Source organism: Haplochromis burtoni, unplaced genomic scaffold, assembly GCF_018398535.1.
Source record: "Haplochromis burtoni strain Fernald_Lab_line unplaced genomic scaffold, NCSU_Asbu1 Contig_106, whole genome shotgun sequence".
In the NCBI taxonomy this organism is placed as follows: Eukaryota; Metazoa; Chordata; class Actinopteri; order Cichliformes; family Cichlidae; genus Haplochromis; species Haplochromis burtoni.
In genome coordinates, this window is record NW_024582467.1 from 1,584,792 (window position 1) to 1,603,450 (window position 18,659).

Consider the following 18,659-nt stretch of genomic DNA (forward strand, 5'->3'; position numbering starts at 1 on the left):
AAGGCGGGGAGAACAAATGATGAAACGATAAAGCAGGTCAGTGAAAGATTGGATTTAAATTCAACAAAGACTGGAATTCAGCGGAGAGTCCGCTGATGTTTAAACACCCTCCACTCACGGCCGTTAATCTGTCAGGCTGCAGCGAGCGAACAGGATGCCTCCCATCAGCCCAGGGCAGACTTGTGATCTGAAGCAATGTGTGAAAGCAATTTGAAAAAAACAAGTAAACCACTTTTAGACTGAATGCTATTATTTTCCCAGTTGCTGACAATGTTGTGTTTTAAGAGCAAGCGCTAGTCAATTCCCCTAGACTTCTATGTTAAAATGTCCAGTTTTAGCAATGACGTTATCAGATCAAAGTCGTTTTAGAGGATTTTACAAATATGTAACTTACCCATGTAAATTCTAAAACTTATGCACTGGTAGTTAAACAATATTAACATAGCTAGTTGAGTGGTTAACCAAACCAACAACTTGTCCAAGTATGTGCTCCAGTTTTGATGACTGAAATTCTTGTAAGTTATTAATATGCCATCAATTAGCAGATATTTCACACTTTGACATCACAGTGTCTACGGATGCAGCTTGCTAACTTGCAAGTTAGCATCAGCACTCCACCCTTTAATCTAAATGTTGTCACTTCTGAACAAAACTTTTTAAAAAGATGGCGGTGATGGTGCTAAAAAAAACCAATGAATATGTCCATCTTTTATATATTTATTTATGGGGGTTGTTTTTGTTTTTGTTTTTTATTTCTTAATAAATTCAAAGTAGCTTTTTTGAAGTTTTTCTTTTCTATTAATATTACAAATATAGAATTTTACATTAAAGAATAGATTTTGTGTTTTCTTCTTTGCACAAGAATAGGCTTTTATCTCACAGAATGTGCATAAACACACCTGCAAAAACTTGTAAATGACATAATATTGTGTAATGCAAAGCAAGAGAGTCCCAAATTGAGAAACCCAGACTCTCTGTTGCATCACATGATTATGTGGCTTATCCATACTGAATTTCATCAAAGCTGAATAGTGGACAAGGCAGTGTCATCATTTACTTTCCCTCCAGTCCTACAGAGCCGCCATCTGTCAAATATCAATTTACTTCCTGCTCTCTAAAGAGTGCTGAGCCCTAATTGGAAATAGCATGTAACGTATTCTCTGTTCTGCACACATGGAGAGTGAAGCTATCAGTCAGTCTGAGATATGAATATGATGCACTCGCTCCCTCAAGCCCATCTGTGGAACAATTCATTTTTTTATCTGACAGAGGGAAATAAGAACGATGAAGATTGTGATATTGTGTCTACTGGAGTGCAGATGGACAAACTGCAGCATGAGTATCGTCTCTATTTAGGAAAGACCGTTGCTACTTGTTCTGGGGTAATGTCTTGTTTCCTTAATGGCACGGCACATTCGTAATGAACTGAAACAGAAAGTGCTAGATGCTAAATCTACTAAATCTACTAAATTAATGCTAAAAATTAAAAGAACAAAACAAAACTCCAATCTCCCTTTTGCTGATGGTGTTCTTGTGCACCCCTTACACTTTTTTTTTTAGTAAGCTCAACCATCCACTTCTGCTTTCGCGATTTCATCATAAACTTCTAACTTGACAGTCGCTGCTTGCAGGGAGCAGACATCAACATCAATTTTCATGCTGAGGATTATCAGTCGTGATAAGAGCATGGTCTCCAGTCATGACCCAGATACTAAACAGCAGTTTTCAGTGAAAGAGTTCCCAGTGTCCAACCCCAAAGGTAGCACTCAGCTGTGGAGCGTGACCAGGGGCATACTTCCTTCGTCCCCCAGTGGCAGACTGTTAATGCTGCAGTATTATTTCCTGAAGAATCTGACACGAAATATTTGCATCACACAAATTTGTAGTTTGTGTCACTCTGCACACAGCACACTGAAAACACTATTTTTTTCACACCGAAAAAATTCTCACCATCCTACGTTGCTACTAGATTTGATTCGCCATGACTTCACGACATGTTGTTTTTCCCAAAATGATATTCAGAGTGTGGGGTCACCATTCTGACACAGTAAAAGAAATCCAGCCCACATCACAGATGGACAAGTGCAAGTGGTCAGATCTTAAAATAGCAGCTGCACTGGAAGTGGCACAGAGCTGCTCAACATGACCTTAAAAAGAAGATAAGCCACATTGCAATCAGTTTTACATCAGCAAAGTCCCCGACCTTTGGCGAAGTATTCATAGAAGTGAAATAACCTTAAAGATGTCACAAGCTCAACAATAAACATGACTGGAAATAGAGACATTTCCCTCATCAGTGGCTGAGATGTGAAGAAAATTAGGTAGTCCTGCAGATACATCCTAAAACCGTCAATTAAAGTGCCCTAATGAGTTAAATTCAGTCAGACAGTATTACAGCTTTTAATCTGCATCCATCACAAGATGAGTAACTCTAGAAGAGTTCATTTTGACTTTTTTCTCCTTTTGATTAAAAATCCTATTATCATTTTTTTTTTTCTCTTAACTCACTTTTACTTTCACTACTTTGATAAAGACTACATTTGGATTTTTTTTTCAACAGCAAGGACCCAACCATGGTCACCGCTTTTACGAGAGGAGAATAGACAGCCAGGCTATGCTCATCATGTTTCAGTCAGGAATAAAAGATACTCTGATTGCACTCCTCTTTTGTGTACGTGGAGTTCATGCCCCGTTATGTCCTGTGCTTAATTAATCAGCAACCCTAAATCTATTCTTTACATTATTTTAATGCCTTATGATGTATATGGTAGTGAATTCAAATTAATGCAGTCTGTAAAACAACTGTGTGTGTTTGTGTGTGTGTGTGTCCCTGTGGAGGTCAGCTAATCTGTCTTCCATTGTCAAGCTCACTCCAGAGGTGGAAACACACACACACACACACACACACACACACACACACACACGAACACACACACACCATCCCTGTCAACATATGAGTGCCCACAGGGAGAGGAAGTAGGGCAACATGCTGAAGACTCCCTGCCACCCACACCTGCCTACTCCTCAGGCTGCAAACACACACACACAGTGGGGAGTTTCCACTTTCTTACGTTTTTCGGGGAGGGGGGGGGGGGGGGGGATGCTTGGTTTATTTTCCCAGGAGACAACAAATGAAAAGGATTAAAAGCTTGAAGGACATTGTCTCATTTTTGTTTTCAACAGCACTTGAGCAGAATTAAACGAATACATTGGTTTTTCAATTATAGAAAAAAATACTCGTCCTAATTGTGGTTTGGCAGCAGCTTTGGCTGTGTTTAAATAATACTCTTGAAAATAAGAAGCACCTGCACTGTGGCATTTTTTTTGCCTCTACTAAAAATGATTTTTATTTTATCTTAAAGCTGATTCACCTTTTATACACTGTATATATCATATTTTTGCAAAATGCTATCATTGGGAACAAAATTAGAAATGGATTTTGTCTTGTTTCTTGTTTCCTCCTCAGAATCAGTACTTTCAGCTGTCAGCCTTCATTTGCAGTTTTGACCATTTCATCAAATAAAATATTCTGGATGTCCTTCACATCCTCTTTTCCCTGTCCTCAAATATGGAAGTTGTACTTCAGCGTCTCTACGTTGTAAGATTTTTGCAAGTTGTGTTTTGTGATTTGCATCTTATCAATTGTAAGATAATATTACAAACTCAATCTAGAGATTGCAGCAATCTCTTTTTGCGTTGCATTTGTTACATGTGTTATGATGATACCAGCTAGAAGTTTCTTCATTTCTGTTGTTTGGTTAGTAGGTGCAGGTTGTAGCAGCCATCACACTGAAAGCTAAAGATCAGAAAATGTATCCAATTATCTTTATATGAAAGGTTATTACAACGGTCAACTGTGAGTTTCTCTCACACTACAACAGGGGGCCACGTTTTGGAGCCTCACAATTCTTCCACATCTGCAGCATTTTTTGATTGTGTGTATTTAAGCTCCTCTCTTTGATAATGCTTCTTAGAGATTACTTTTTTTTTTTGAATGAATGAATGAATGAATGAATGAATGAATGAATGAAAAGATGTCTCGTTCCGATCAGATGTGACATCAGGTGCGGCCGTTCCTGCAGAGCATAGTATTTATTAGGGCCGGGCTATATCATACCGTTCACGGTAATACCGGTGTAATTTTGGGCAACAATAGGAAAATGACATATCGCGATAGAATATGGGTAAAGCGCGCATGCGCAGTGCCTTTGTTTACATACGCACATGGCGGCGACACAGAATGAGAAGAGCGAAAGTGGATCGTTAAATGAAACAGATGAACCAGAATTGGTTTGTAAAAATGCTGCAGCTTCAGTGATGTGGAACTGGTTTGGCTTTCATCCGTCAGATACACAACAAAGCATTATTTTTGGTAGAGCATGCTAGCAGGCCGTCGCTATTACCGTGTTGTTTGGAAAATACGGCACACTTAAAATCAATCCTTTGATTTTTCTGAAAATCGACAGTGCCCCTTATAATCCCGTGTGCCTTATGTATGAATTCTGGTTGTGTTTACTGACCTCGAAATGATTTTATGTGCACGGCGCTCGAAAATCTGTCAAATGTTTTAGTGCGACTTTGCTAAGCTACGAAGTCGCACCGCTTGATGGATTGTCGGAGCATTACAGCTATCGTAGGCAAGAGCCTCGCGGAGTGATACGTACTGTGCTTCAACATAATATTACCGTATTGTGTGTTTAACCTCTTTTTAAGTTTTGTGGATATTATACATGGTTACGCTGAGGATATGTCGGCCAATTTCCACTGGAAATGCCTTTTGGTTAAACTGTCAGCGAGGAATTTGCATTGTTACATTTTTATATAACTTTAATGCACATAAAAAAACAGCTGCTTGTTTAAGTGAACATACATTGATGGGGTTTTTTGCACTAATAAAGTTGTGGAGTTGTAAAGTATTTTGTCTAGTGTTAATTATATCGTCAGTTATATCGTTATCGCAAATTTTCAAATGTATAACGTGATAAATATTTTTGGTCATATCGCCCTGCTCTAGTATTTAACTTACAACACCTTGTGGGTTCTTCCAGCTAATGTGGTTTACAGTAGCAGAAGTGCATACATCTTGAGTATAGCCAGCCCCAGTGGGAACTAAGTCTTATATCCTGACAGTGCCGGTGCTGATATATACTCTACCAACCAAGCTATACAGAAAATGAAATCCCAAACCTTGGCAGCTTTAGTGTTAGTCTCTTCTCTTTGAGCTCCATGGGAAATTGAGTTTCCAACCCAGCAACAGCGCTTATAGCTCTACCCAAAGGGATGAAAAAGTGCAGAATTTCAAAGAACAGATCACACCATCATTTTCTTGTAGCTGTGCAGATATCAGCGAGGTCACTGATGCTAAAAATATACGTGCACGTGTGTCATTATAGAACGAAATGGAGATTAACTGTCTACCAGAATTGCAAATAAAGAAAAACATTGTGCATTTTTTTTAATAAAAACAATGAATAAATATATAAATAAACCTCTCTGATGTCAAATTGGGAATTAAAAACAGTTGCCAAATATTTGGTAAAATGCAGCTTATTCCAAAAGCTTTTACTGCACTGTTTATCTCGTTCACCTCCTCATGTCCTGCATCACAGGCTTTTTTGAAAGGAGAAATCAAGAAGGCATTGGAGAGAGGTCTCTGGGTCACTGGCAAAGTGAAAAATGATCCGCTTACATCTGTGCTAACATTGCCCGATAAGACTGGGGGCAGATTGGACAGAGATTTTCGCATTAGAAAGACCAGCTCACCCACTCTAAGATGTAGGACAGGGCCACTTAGGAGATAAAGTCACTGTCAGTGCGAGAGAAGCCATCGGTAACACCACAGACATCTGCACTTCCTTCAGATTATGTCTACTAGTCGGTGACAGGAGTTTTTCCTGTCTGTGATCCTTATATAATATGTGGCAGTGTGAGAGTGATCATTTGAAATTGGATCTAATCAGAGGTGTCATTTTACTTGACTATTTGTGCAGTTTGTTTTTTTTTCACGGAAGTCATGAACCGATTTTTAGGGATGAAATAAGAAATTCTGCTCTTTAAAAGCACAAAGTTGTAAATAAGAAACAGAAATGGTTAAAAATAACAGATCTTTTTGTATTATTTTACTACTAATGGAATCCCGCAACACTGGCCACCTTTGGTGAGAAGTTGCATCAGTAGCGATAGTTTGGAGTGGAAGCAGACGAGGCTTGGTACACGGCTGGTTAGAGCTGGCAGGAGAACCAGTGGGAAGAGCGTAGAGAAAGGCTGGCTGGTGGGCGTTGATTGGAGCAGAGAGTCAGACAGGCAGGCTTTATCCAGGAAGAGATGATGGTGGAAAGCGTGCAAGGCAATTGGCACACTGATGAGCAATGGAGAGCAACCCATGACACAGAAAGAAGGCATAACTTTGAGACAACTTGACTGCAAACTGTGACTAGAGACTACAGCTAGTTCAGCTGCAGTGTCAATGCCATGTAGAAGGACTGAACAGGCTGAAATTTAAGGTTCAAATACTGCTGGATCTTAATGAGAGGATGAGTTTCAGATGTGCCAGTTGATTGGTCAGTTTCAGGAACTTCACCCAGACAGACACGCATGGAGAGAGGGCTTTTCTCATTTCTCTGTTCCTTGCCTTCCTGTCTCCTCTATCCTCTGTCCTCATTCACTCTGTGAATCACCTTCAAGAACGTCTCATCTCGTCAGCTCAGTCTCAGTGTCCACACTGAGTCACTGTTACAGTAAGTTATTGAGGGCTGTACCATTGTCAAAGTGTGCAAGGGCACCACAAGAAACATTTCGAGCCCTTTATGCACACTTTCGTAAGTCTGCATTTCTGCAGACTTTACCATATGCATTTACCCTCAGTTCACAGCGTTGTTACACTACTAAGGGATGCCACACAGGCATTAAAAGAAAACTGTATACAAAGAAGACTCCTTGAGGGTTACAGGATGAAAGGTGACATAAAATTACAGGAATGCAGCATGTTTTATCACAAACCATGCTTGTACATCATTGTTTTTCAATTTTTATTTAGTAAAGAAACGTGACAAAAATACTAGAGAGAATGAGGTACCTGTCGTTCTCGCTATAAGGAAAGAGCTTTGAATATATTTAAAAACACATGCAGTCTCCATCCCTTTAGATAGTCAGTAAAGTGTGTAAAGCCATGTGCTAAAGTGCTCTTGGACTTCACAGCTGTATACAAAGGAGACGTTTGGTACCCTCTGTGATGCTCTTGTGCTTAGGTCTTAAGATGGATATCGGGATCGGGCTCTAAAATGTATCTGGAGACGGGAGCAATCAATAGAGAGAAGAGTTGTAAGACGAGGATATCGAGGATGACCAGGTGCACCTTGAGAAAGTCTTTTCAACCATGTCATACAAAACAGCTGTGCCAAACAGCTGGAATCTTTAAAGCATGGTGGTAGAAGGATTTTACAAATACATGTGTTTATTGTTCACTGGTTGTGTTGGTTATCAAAGGAAATCATCTCTACCCTTCAACATTTGTGGGTGTGATGACTAAAGGAAGAAAAATATATTATGTGTGCATTCTTGTCACACTGTGTCACACTGGGAATTGAATATAAACGGTTTGTTTTCATGAACACTGTCATGCTCATCTGACAGAGATCATAAATAACAGTAGTAGTCTTAAAAACCCCACAATGAACCGATTAAGAAGCTGTGCACTCCTCATTCTACATTGACACTGTCTTAAAATGACAGCTCAGAAGCAAGGATGTCTCATTTTGTTAATGCCTCCTGCCTCAAATCCTCTCTCCTCATGCCTCTTCCTTGATTTCTAGTACTGAGATGAGGACCGTATAGAAGGTATGGCAGCCATGGCAGTTTGTCCTGAAACAACAACAATAATTTCCACATTTCGACTTTTTTCTCAAAAGACATTTTACACTCTAATCTTGAAATTTCCACTTCTGTGAAGTCGACTGTGAGGAGGCGAAAAAAGCTTGAATTGGTTTTATTAACGTGATATTTACCATCTGCATGTGTCAGCTGTATCAGCTGAGCCAGTAGCGGATGGGGGTTGGCAGCAGGATCCGCTGATCTGCTGTAACCGTGTCTGAGCTCAAGTTTGTGAATGAATTTCATCCTCAATTTATTATTCATTTCGATGAGTTCACAGGTGTGCTGGTTGGCTGTGATATTTTTATGTGTTTAAATGTGCATTTTTCATCTAAATACACTCTGATACAGCTAATTTGTTTCTCTAGTTTATACTTAAGTGCAGCATGACTGGTACAAAACTGTTTGGTTTTGAATGGATTGAGTGGTTAGAGTCAGGAAAGTACTTTGGTTAGTGTTATGAAAACAGCGTGAGCGATTTAAAGTAAATAAAAGCCAATCAAACCTTGTATTTAGTAAGTTCTATCAGTGCATCGTGTAACATATAAAACAGCTGAAGTTACTAGACCTGGGTTTGGTACTACTGCCAAGTCAGTACTTTGGTAGAAATCAACACTAATGACTGAAATGTTGAAAGGTTTAATTGATTTGTGTCTTATTGGTTAACATTTTCTAATTATGATTAGATAATAGAATAATTAATGAACTAATTAACTCAATTAACTAAACAAAGTTACAAAATAAATACAAATGCCTCTAATTATAAATATCCCAATGTATTACACAAAATTAAATATATATAGTTGACACTGAGGTGCCCCCTCTTATATTGACTTTGTAATTTTCTCTGTAGAGGATGTGATTTTAAGGGGGTGCAAGTATTGCATTGTGTACTTTAGAGCAGCGGTCCCCAACCACGGACCGTGGTTTTCGCGCCACGGACCGGTTTATGCCCGACAATATTTTCACAGACCGGCCTTTAAGGTGTCGCGGATAAATACAACAAAATAAAACTAGTACCGGTACCGAAAAAAAGAAGATTTATTCATAACACACGTGAAAAGACCCAGGAAAACTGAGTTAACGATAAAAACGATAACAAAATAACGCTGAAAACCGATAAAAACCCTGAAAACCATACATTTCACACCTGAGCCTCAACTCTCGCGGCCCGGTACCAAACGACTCACGGACCCGAGGCCCGGGAGTTGGGGACCGCTGCTTTAGAGGGACCAATTGTAAAGCCAGATGCCAACAGGCAGGAAAGATTTAAGTCACACTTTTCTATATTTGTGATCGCAATTTGGTGAAGACAAAATGTGTTTGTTCAGAGTCAAAACTAGACAGTTTTAGGCTGTGGATGAACATTGATAGTGATTTTTTTCTCTCTTCTTTGTAACGAGTGGATTCTATTGGTGGCCTTGAAGCCTTTTTCCAGCATCTGTCGATTTTACTTGTGTCTGCAGAAATGTCAAGGTCAGAAATCTGAGCTGTAGGTAAAAGATTAGAAAGCATTTTATCTGAATGAAGTGATGAAGAAAATATTAGTCTGGAAGGAAAGCCTGAGAGCTGGAACAGTGTGAGCTGTAGTAGTTCTGCTAAGATCTCTGCTTGGTTTGGTTCTCATTGGTACAAAATGACAGTAAATAACACCACTTACATGTGAGGCTACTGAAGTGTTCTTTCTCCACCGAGTAAACCGAGTAAAGTATAAAATGATACTGACAGATTCAAATCTCTGAGCCAAGTTTATCGCTTAGGATCCCAGTTACTGTGATTCCTTTGGTCTGTGGTTTGATCCGATTTGACTGACAGGGTGCAGGAAACACAAGCAAAGCCCACAATACTGTCATCAGACATCTGTTCAAATGTTAATAATTCTTGATTTGTGCATGGGGGAGGATATAACAACTTTTTCAAACAACTGCGGTGTTCATAGCGTGAACCCGACTGAAAGAGTTCTGGGCCTTTAAGCACGAGGTTAGTTCAGATCCAGCATTATTATCTCTGAGGGTCCTCACGCATGTGTGTCATTTATTGTGTAATTTTACTAACATGTGTCTTCTGACCTCTTGTGACAACAGATGACTTACACACATAACACACAATGCTATTGTACGCAATTCTTAATAAAAGCTGTTTTCTTTTCTCTCTCTCTCCTTCTTCCGTTCTGCTGCGTGAAACAACAGATCACTTGGGCATCGAGTTTATGGGTAAGGAAGCTTTTCTTGTCTTGCATCTGTCTGAGTCATAACTGTAAACATCACCACTTTTCATATTGGATAAACAATACACTCTGAGGGCTCAGATACAGAACAAATTGTTCATAACAGCCAGCAAACGGCATAAGTTGGATGTGTCTAATTACATATGGCACTGTGACATAATTTGAAATGTAATCAGGAAAGCTGTGGTGAATACAAATATATCTGTAGTTATACATTAACATATTAGCTGCCGTCAACCGTGCGTGCTGCACTGTATTTTACACGCTGTCTTAATCTGTTTTTATCCTCCTTACACATATGTACTTACGTATCTTTACTCCCCGCACCATTTCTATCTTTCTGCTTTCTTTCTCTCTCTTGCACTATCTCTCTCTTTTTCTCACAATTGCTCATGAAGTGTCCCACCAGAATACCAATGTGCTGCAGTCTCCTTGGAAACAGTGAGAACAGAGAGGCGTGCAGGGTGCAGTGAGGGAGTTTTTGTGATGTTGGCACCGTTACCAGTCGCACTCCTCATTAGTATGTGTGGGTATGTGTGCGCATGCATGGCACATGCTCAAAGTGTGTGTCTGAAGCCCTAATGTGAGTTTGATGAGATCCTTCCAGCGATTGTGTGTTGAATGTTAGTGTGCGTTTCCCATGCACACGCTGCGAGGCTGTGAAGGATAGATGCCAGCGGCTCCACCTCGTCTTCGCCAAGCTGCTCGCTCCAGGTTTTGGCTCTCGCGGACTCTGTGTCGGGTATCACAGCTGAAAAGCGCTAGTTAACGACATGAAACTTGTTAACCAGAGTCCCTCACTCTCTCTCAAAATGTGTCCTCTTTTGGTTAAAAAAAAAAATCTCTGTAGTATCAAGGAAAATGCTCTTCCTCTTGCCTGGCTTTACAGCATCTACATGCTCAAAGTCAAATTTCACAAGAACAAGCACTGCTGCATCTCTTTCAGCTGCCCGATCGCTGCCTAAGCAGTCAAACGAAGTAAAGCTTTTTTTAGAAAACCTGCTTAGACTATGCAAACTTGGCAGTGACAGATGATATTTTCTACAGAGCTATCTTGCAGGTTTCCCCATTTATATTCAGCGAGAGGTTTTATGCTTCTGCAACATTGTTCAGGCTGCCACATTTTCATTGCCGAGCTGACGTCTCTAGTCCTGCCAACGTCTTCCCCCAGCATTGTGTTAAGCAGTGGCTAGATAAGAACCTCCCACACTCAATCCTGGTGTGTCAGTGTCTGTGCCTTTGGAAGCTCTTTGAAGGAAAGAAATGCACAGACCTACTGTAATGCTCTTTGTCACAGATTATTGTCATTAATGCAAGTGAGAAAATATACTTTACATAGTAGATTAAACTACAAACTGTCACTTGAACTGCCCCATCCTTTCTGTCAATAGCAAGTGATAGCAAATCGTTATTTCACTCTAAGACACATTGCATCAACAACAGGATGATTTATAGATACCATTTGACCAAAAAGGCTCTGATCTGAGGATTAAAAAGGACCAATCTCAGTTGCTGCTGAGAAACTCGCCCTTAATAATAAATAAACAGATTTTTAGTTTGGAGTAAATTTAACATTCAAGTAAAAGGTTTGAGGGATTGCAGGGAGCTCTAGCATGAAGACATTAGTGTTTGAGATGAGATTAAAAAAAATGTAATCTTGGGCCCCAACCTACACCAGATGTCACTGGCATCACTATAAACAGCAACGAAGTCACATTTAAACACATGGGGTAGCCGTAAGCATCATTTGACAACTGTCGAGAAGCGACACATTTATTCCCGACCATAAATGTTACCAGCGACTGAAAACAAATGTAAAAAGTGAGCAAAAGTAAAAGAAATCCATGAGTGCAAAACACAAATCACCCAAACATGACAGGGTCTGACTCACAAACCCATGACTTTGAAACTGCCGCCCCTCAGGCAGACTTTGTCACTCTTTTAAAAGAGAACTTTTATCTCTTTGTGTCCAATGTTGCCTCTGCCAGCGTGTCTCTGTGATGCCAGCAGCTGCTGACAGAACGGCAGTACTTGACTCCAAAGATGAGAATGTGTTGGTCAAACTTGGCATTCTTTGCCATACAAACAAGTAAATATTAACATGTGGGGTTTAATTTTGTTGGCTTCATTGGGTGAGGGCCTCCAGCTCGCACTGGAACGGTTCGCAGCCGAGTGTGAAGCAGCGGGAATGAGGATCAGCACCTCCAAATCTGAGGCCATGGTTCTCAGCCGGAAAAGGGTGGAGTGCCCACTCCGGGTCGGGGATGAGTTCCTGCCCCAAGTGGAGGAGTTCAAGTATCTCGGGGTCTTGTTCGCGAGTGATGGGAGAAGGGAGCCGGAGATCGACAGACGGATTGGGGCTGCAGCTGCAGTAATGCAGACGCTGCACCGGTCCGTCGTGGTGAAGAGGGAGCTGAGTGTAAAAGCGAAGCTCTCAATTTACCGGTCGATCTACGTCCCTACCCTCACCTATGGCCACGAGCTGTGGGTAGTGACCGAAAGAACGAGATCGCGGATACAAGCGGCAGAAATGAGCTTCCTCCGAAGGGTGGCTGGCCTCTCCCTTAGAGATAGGGTGAGAAGTTCGGCCATCCGGGAGGGGCTCAGAGTAGAGCCGCTGCTGCTCCACATCGAAAGGAGCCAGCTGAGGTGGTTCGGGCATCTGACAAGGATGCCCCCTGGGCGCCTCCTGGGTGAGGTGTTCCAGGCATGTCCCACCGGGAGGAGGCCCCGGGGCAGACCCAGGACACGCTGGAGAGATTATATCTCTCGGCTGGCCTGGGAACGCCTTGGTGTTCCCCCGGATAAGCTGGAGGAAGGTGGCTGGGGAGAGGGAGGTCTGGGCCTCTTTGCTTAGGCTGCTGCCCCCGCGACCCAGCCTCGGTTAAAGCGGATGAAGATGGATGGATGGATGATTTAATTTTTGCTATATATATTTTGCTATATAACATTGCACTGTCCACTTTCTGTTGTAGCAAAACAAATTTCCCACGTGTGGGATAATAAAGGTTATCTTATCTTAACCCAGTTGTGGTTAGTTTTACAGATAACTTGAAGCTTTGTGCCTGTTTTATAGAGAATGAACTTCTCCCCTCCAAGAGACTCAGTTTCTGGGGTTAAAAGGAGAAATCTCTCCTCCGAGGACATCACAGCCTGAAGCCCTGAGCCGAGACCACCTTCAGGAATTGTTGTGGCCATTTTTGTTGAATGTTTTTAGAATGCAATTTGTATTCATTTTTTGTTTTTTCCTTGAAGGTGTAAGAATATACTGACCTTAATTTGTAATTAATTTTATTGGATAAGCATTCGATAAGTGATTGGTTTATTAGTTTATGGACCCTCCCATTAATTAAGAGATGAAGAGCACCCGGGATGGGTGTGGTAAAGAGGTTTTTTGTTTTGTTTGCCAAATGTCAGATGGGAAGACGGGAGGGTTAAAAAATGATTTTTTGACCACTTTTGAAATTGTTAAAACAAATTAAGTTAACTTTCGTTTAAGTTTAAGTTTTAAGAAGTTATTTGGCTGATTTCTGTTTGTATTTTTTTCCCGAAATAAACGGCATATGATTTTAAACAATGGAGTCAGAAGTGCGTAGCAAAACAAACCTCCCGTTGCCACCCACGGCCTTTCCTCGGATTTTTTTTGTTTGGAAAGTAAAAGGCCGCGACAGGAATTCTTTGATCCAGTTTTCCTCTTAATATATTTTCTGGATTACTTGGCAGAAGTTGACAAATTTGACAGCATCCAGTCAGTCAGTCATGTGGTCATCAATATTTCTAATATGACTGAGCTGTGACTGGAAGCTTTTGCACCGACTTGTAAATCAATGTTTGAAGAAAGTGTTACAAGCAGCTACTTTTGAAGGGCAGCAGATGTATTTTAAGTCATGTTGATTTTCAATTTCCTTCCAGAGGGTTCGTCGAGTGATTGTGCTGGAAGGAGGCTGGTTAGCAAAGGCGAACAGACCTAGCTGGACGCATTTGTTTCTTTCTGTCATTTACTTCACATCGTGATAGAAACTGGCGAGGTAGAAAAACTTTTTAAATCACTCACTCAACTTTGGTAAGCCGAGAACTAAAATGCACTGAGAATGCTAAATATTAAGCCTGAGTTGTTTGGTATGACAGAAGAGAAAGGAGATAAGTAACACAAGGGAAGAAAGACAGAGAGGAATTTATAAACTGCAATCACTCCGGTGTCTTCCCAGAGATCCCTTTTCTATCACAATTTCATTTATTTTTATTATACTGAGATTTTCTGTGAAGGGTTTTGAATTCCTCGTGGTGCAACTTGGCTCTTTTTGAATAAATCGGTGTTGCTTCTAGAAACATTACCTTTTTTTCCTATAGGTTCAGGATTAGAGAATTTTTAGTAATAAAAAAATAAATAAATACTCCGTAATATGTCCCATTATTTTTTAAGAAAATTGCCATGGGAGAATTGGCCCTGTTATTTGCTATTGTCATCTGACACTGATGAATAATGCATCCAAAAAGCTTCTGCATCCAGATTCATCAAAGTTAATTATCCTTTAGTTGTGCTGAAGTCAGCCTTTAGTAAAATTGTTATGCAAATCTATCCGTAAACCAACCAAACCACAAACAGGCAGAATAAAAACATAGCATTCAGGCACTGGGGCATGAGAATTTGAAGGGTTAAAGAATCTGTGGTGCTTAATGGTGGATCCAAACAAAGTGCTTGTTAAAATCAATTTCATGCCACACTAGAAGGACCAGCCAGGAAAAGCCGGGGCGATGAGCTCTCTCCTTTTAGTGCCAGTAAGAAGCCAAACGGCAGGCAGCACACAGAAGAATGGCTACTACCAGCACATACTGAGCTACAGTAACATCTTCCGGGCTGTGGGACAGGAGAGAATATTATGAGAAGCAAGAAAAAAAAGTGATAGAAAGAAAGAAAATTGCCAGCGATAACAATATCTCCAGTCACCTAAATAGATTCAGTCTGTAAATGGGTGAATAAAGCTATCCAAGTAATAGAGGAAAGAACCGTGACCAGCCAAGAGAGCATGTTTACTCTAGCACGGCAGGCCTGCATAATAAAGGTTTTATCCACCATCAGCAGTCTGTGCTGCGGCACATGGAAATTCTAATGCTCAGAGCTGCGGAGAAATGGCAACATAATCCCACACTCTGTCTGCATCCTTTGATCTTTGCTTTTTCTTATGTCACTCCTTCCATTCATCCATCCATGTCAGTCTTTAATGATCATGACATTTATCATGGCCTAGACTTGGGGCATGTGATAAACAGAGCATCGTTGGTATCAGAATGCTCATCTTTATATGCCGCGCTTTGACAGTAACAAACTCTTCTTGTGCACTTTATGTAACCGTCTCGGCCCGTGACAATGGGCAACCGAGCTGTCATTGACATGGACTCGTAATAAATGATCTAACTTGATAAAACAATGTGGAGCATAAGATGAAGAAAAATTTGGTATCAAGACTTAAGAATCAAAATGGAACTGCATAATGTACATTATGATATAAAAATGTTTTTTTTTAATCTCATCATTATGGAACCAAATACTACCTTTAAAGGATTAAAACAGCATTCTCAGAGGGCTGAACCTTTAAATATCAGAATTTATTTGGGCTTTTGAAAATGAATCAATCTACAGTTGTGTATTAAACATATTTAAATCATTGTTTTCTTTTTCATTGTTTGTTCTGATTGTATTGTTGGTGTACAGTCTGCAGCTTTGTCTCAAGGTTGGTACCATTTTACCTGTTTTAGGTGAAGCCAAGAACCAATGCCAAAACAGTTGCTTGAATGGCCAGTGCGAGTCGATCTCCATCGACTCCTATGTCCCATGTACAGGGGTTTTATTAAGGCTTAAAATGGAACAGGTGAAGGCCTCGAGAGCGGTGTTTCCCAACCATTTGCAGCCATGGTACATATTTCCCATTAGAAAATCACACAGCACACCACCAAACAAAAATGTCGCAAAAAGCATATTGATCATTTTTCTCCGTGAAGCCGGTATAGCGGAATTGGCTCGCTTTGTCCCCAGTATACCTTTTTTTTTTTCTCACTCATGCCCGAGCCTTCATCTGGGTCCGAATGTTCTCCAGGACTCAGGTCAGACTGACTACTTTTTCTTTTTGAAACACTTATCTTTTGCTATTACGTGCTGTGTTGTCTCACTTGCAGCATGACCATGCCATTTCTTCTTCGTCTTCTTCTGTTTTACTGGCAGTTGGTAACCCGTTTAATTGGAGTAAGAAGTTGTACTGCCCTCTAGTGGAAAAGAATATAATTGTTCTGCCCATTACTCAACGCTGGTCAATTACAGCAGCGGTCCCCAACCCCTGGGCCACAGGCTGGTACCGGTCCGTGAGTCGTTTGGTACCGGTCCACGAGAGTTGAGGCTCGGGTGTGAAATGTATGGTTTTCAGGGTTTTTATTGTTATTTTTCAATGATTTTTATCATTAACTCGGTTTCCCTGGGTCTTTTCCCATGTGTTGTGAATAAATCTTCTTATTTTGTCACCTGTACTGGTTTTATTTTGTTATATTTATCCGCAACACCTTAAAGGCCAGTCAGTGAAAATATTGTCAGACGTAAACCGGTCCGTGGCACACAAAAGGTTGGGGACGGCTGGATTAGAGTACCAATCAGGTGGAACCAGATAATCTTTCACCGCACACCTGATCATTTCTCGCGGCACATCCAGTGGTTGTGAAACACTGCCCTAGAGGGTCTGAAAATTCAAGCTGCTGAACTGCATTGCTAAACCCTGTTTGTGGTATTGGTGTCTTTTGGAGTGTTGTCTGACAAACATTATGGTTTGTTGCATAGTTAACTGTCCCATCAGTTCATCTAAAAAGTTAGTGCTCCAGTTCTCATGAGAGAAATTTTAGTATTTTATTTTTATTGTACTTAGCTCTATTAGCTCGATGTGCAATGCTACCATACAGTGTCTAGATGCACATTCTCAGTCATATTTGCTAGCCTTTGCTGATAACTTGCATCGGAACTTTTCATGCAATTATGGTCACTTCTCTTTCCAGCAACATAACAACATAACAGCAGAGTTGAGGCTTCACAGCAAAAGTCTACAAACAATGAGTAACATCAAAGGGGCCGAGTCCATCCTTTCTATTACCTCCATTTCTGGTAGTCTCAAAACCTGGTTGATCAGTAGCTTCTATGCTAGTATGCCAACACTGACTGTTTGACCAATCAATCATCCAAATTCTGCAACAATATAAACTTTGAACTGAATCCAATGTGCTGCCAATCAGCATTAAATTCTACTACCTTCAAACTCCAGGCCACAGTTTATTCCATAATTGTACAAATGAAATACAACTGAATAGTCTTTCACCTAATATCTGTAACAGTCCTTGACAGTGTCGGTGCCTGCCAGCTGCCTGACTTGTCCATATGTTTGGTATTAGATTAAAATCCTTGAATTACTCACTAATCTGGCACCCTTTGTCACTAAAATAAGGGTAAGATTCAATGTGCAAACACTGCCTGGATAGAAAAAAAATTGAAATCTCTTAATGCACAAGAGCTTTTTTTTTTTTTTTTTTTTTTTTTAACTTTCAGTGATTTTTGAGGGGAAAACTGAGTCGATCCTAATGGACTTGGCTCAAAAGCACTCCAAAGGAGAGAGCCACTACTGATGGAAATGTGTGTGCTGGAGAACTGCCAAGTGCATTTTACTGTCCACCGTTTCTGTTTATATGTCATGAACTCCACCAGGCAGACTTCAGCCATCTCATCAGGGCTCAGAGTCAGTATGCCTGAGAGATATGCTGTCAAAATGCCACCTCTCTCTGTCGCCAGACTTTAGTCTCCTCTGTGTGTGAGTGTCTGTGACTGTGCTCTCACCCGCTATTTGATTGCACTGTAATTGTTTGTGCTTATTTTGAGCATCCATGCTCTTCAGGACATAGGTGTGCATGTTGTATGATGTAACAGAAAGCTGGTCATTTCTCATAATGAAGCTCAACTCAATCATTTTGGATAATGATTGAGAGAGTCGGCACACAAAATCTGAGTAGTTTTGTTTTTAAGTAGGAAATGTGCACAGTTTTTCATTTTTATTTTCCCATTCAGTTATTTCACATAAGCCCACTTAAATTGTATTTCTCCAACTCTTTCTCCATTTCTTACCGGCTTATCTTTCTGGCACACTCAACTGTGCGGAGTGTATAGCAGCTGTAAACACGCTATGAATGTATATGACTACATACAAAAAAGGTCACAGCAGCCCTTCTATATTACTACCGCTGCCACTTTTAGTGTAAAATATTGATCATATTTCTCTATAATGTGGCTGTGAATAAGTGGCCGGCAGGGCTCTGCAGTGCAGAAGTGGAGGTTTCAAGTGGAAAGTAATAGAAGATGTGACCTCACGGCTCCACAGATGGAACATGAACATACTTTCCCTCTCATGAGCCATATGATTAATTCATATCACGAGAGGGTGTTTTTTTTGTTTTGTGTGTGTGTGTGTGTACAGCTAGTGTGACCAAATAAGCACGTGGGAGGGGAATCTAAGGTATTGCGTGACCTTGGACAAGCCGA

At 40.6% G+C, this 18,659-nt stretch overlaps 1 protein-coding gene across 2 annotated transcripts in view; it reads left to right on the forward strand.

The window, feature by feature from the left end:
• LOC102314635 (pro-neuregulin-3, membrane-bound isoform) overlaps positions 1–18,659 on the forward strand; it is a 355,364-nt gene that overhangs the window by 296,481 nt on the left and 40,224 nt on the right. For both annotated transcript variants that reach the window (XM_042223224.1, XM_042223225.1), the window contains one exon: positions 10,059–10,082. In XM_042223224.1, the coding sequence (XP_042079158.1) occupies positions 10,059–10,082 (24 nt within the window). The remainder of the gene's footprint in view (positions 1–10,058; positions 10,083–18,659) is intronic.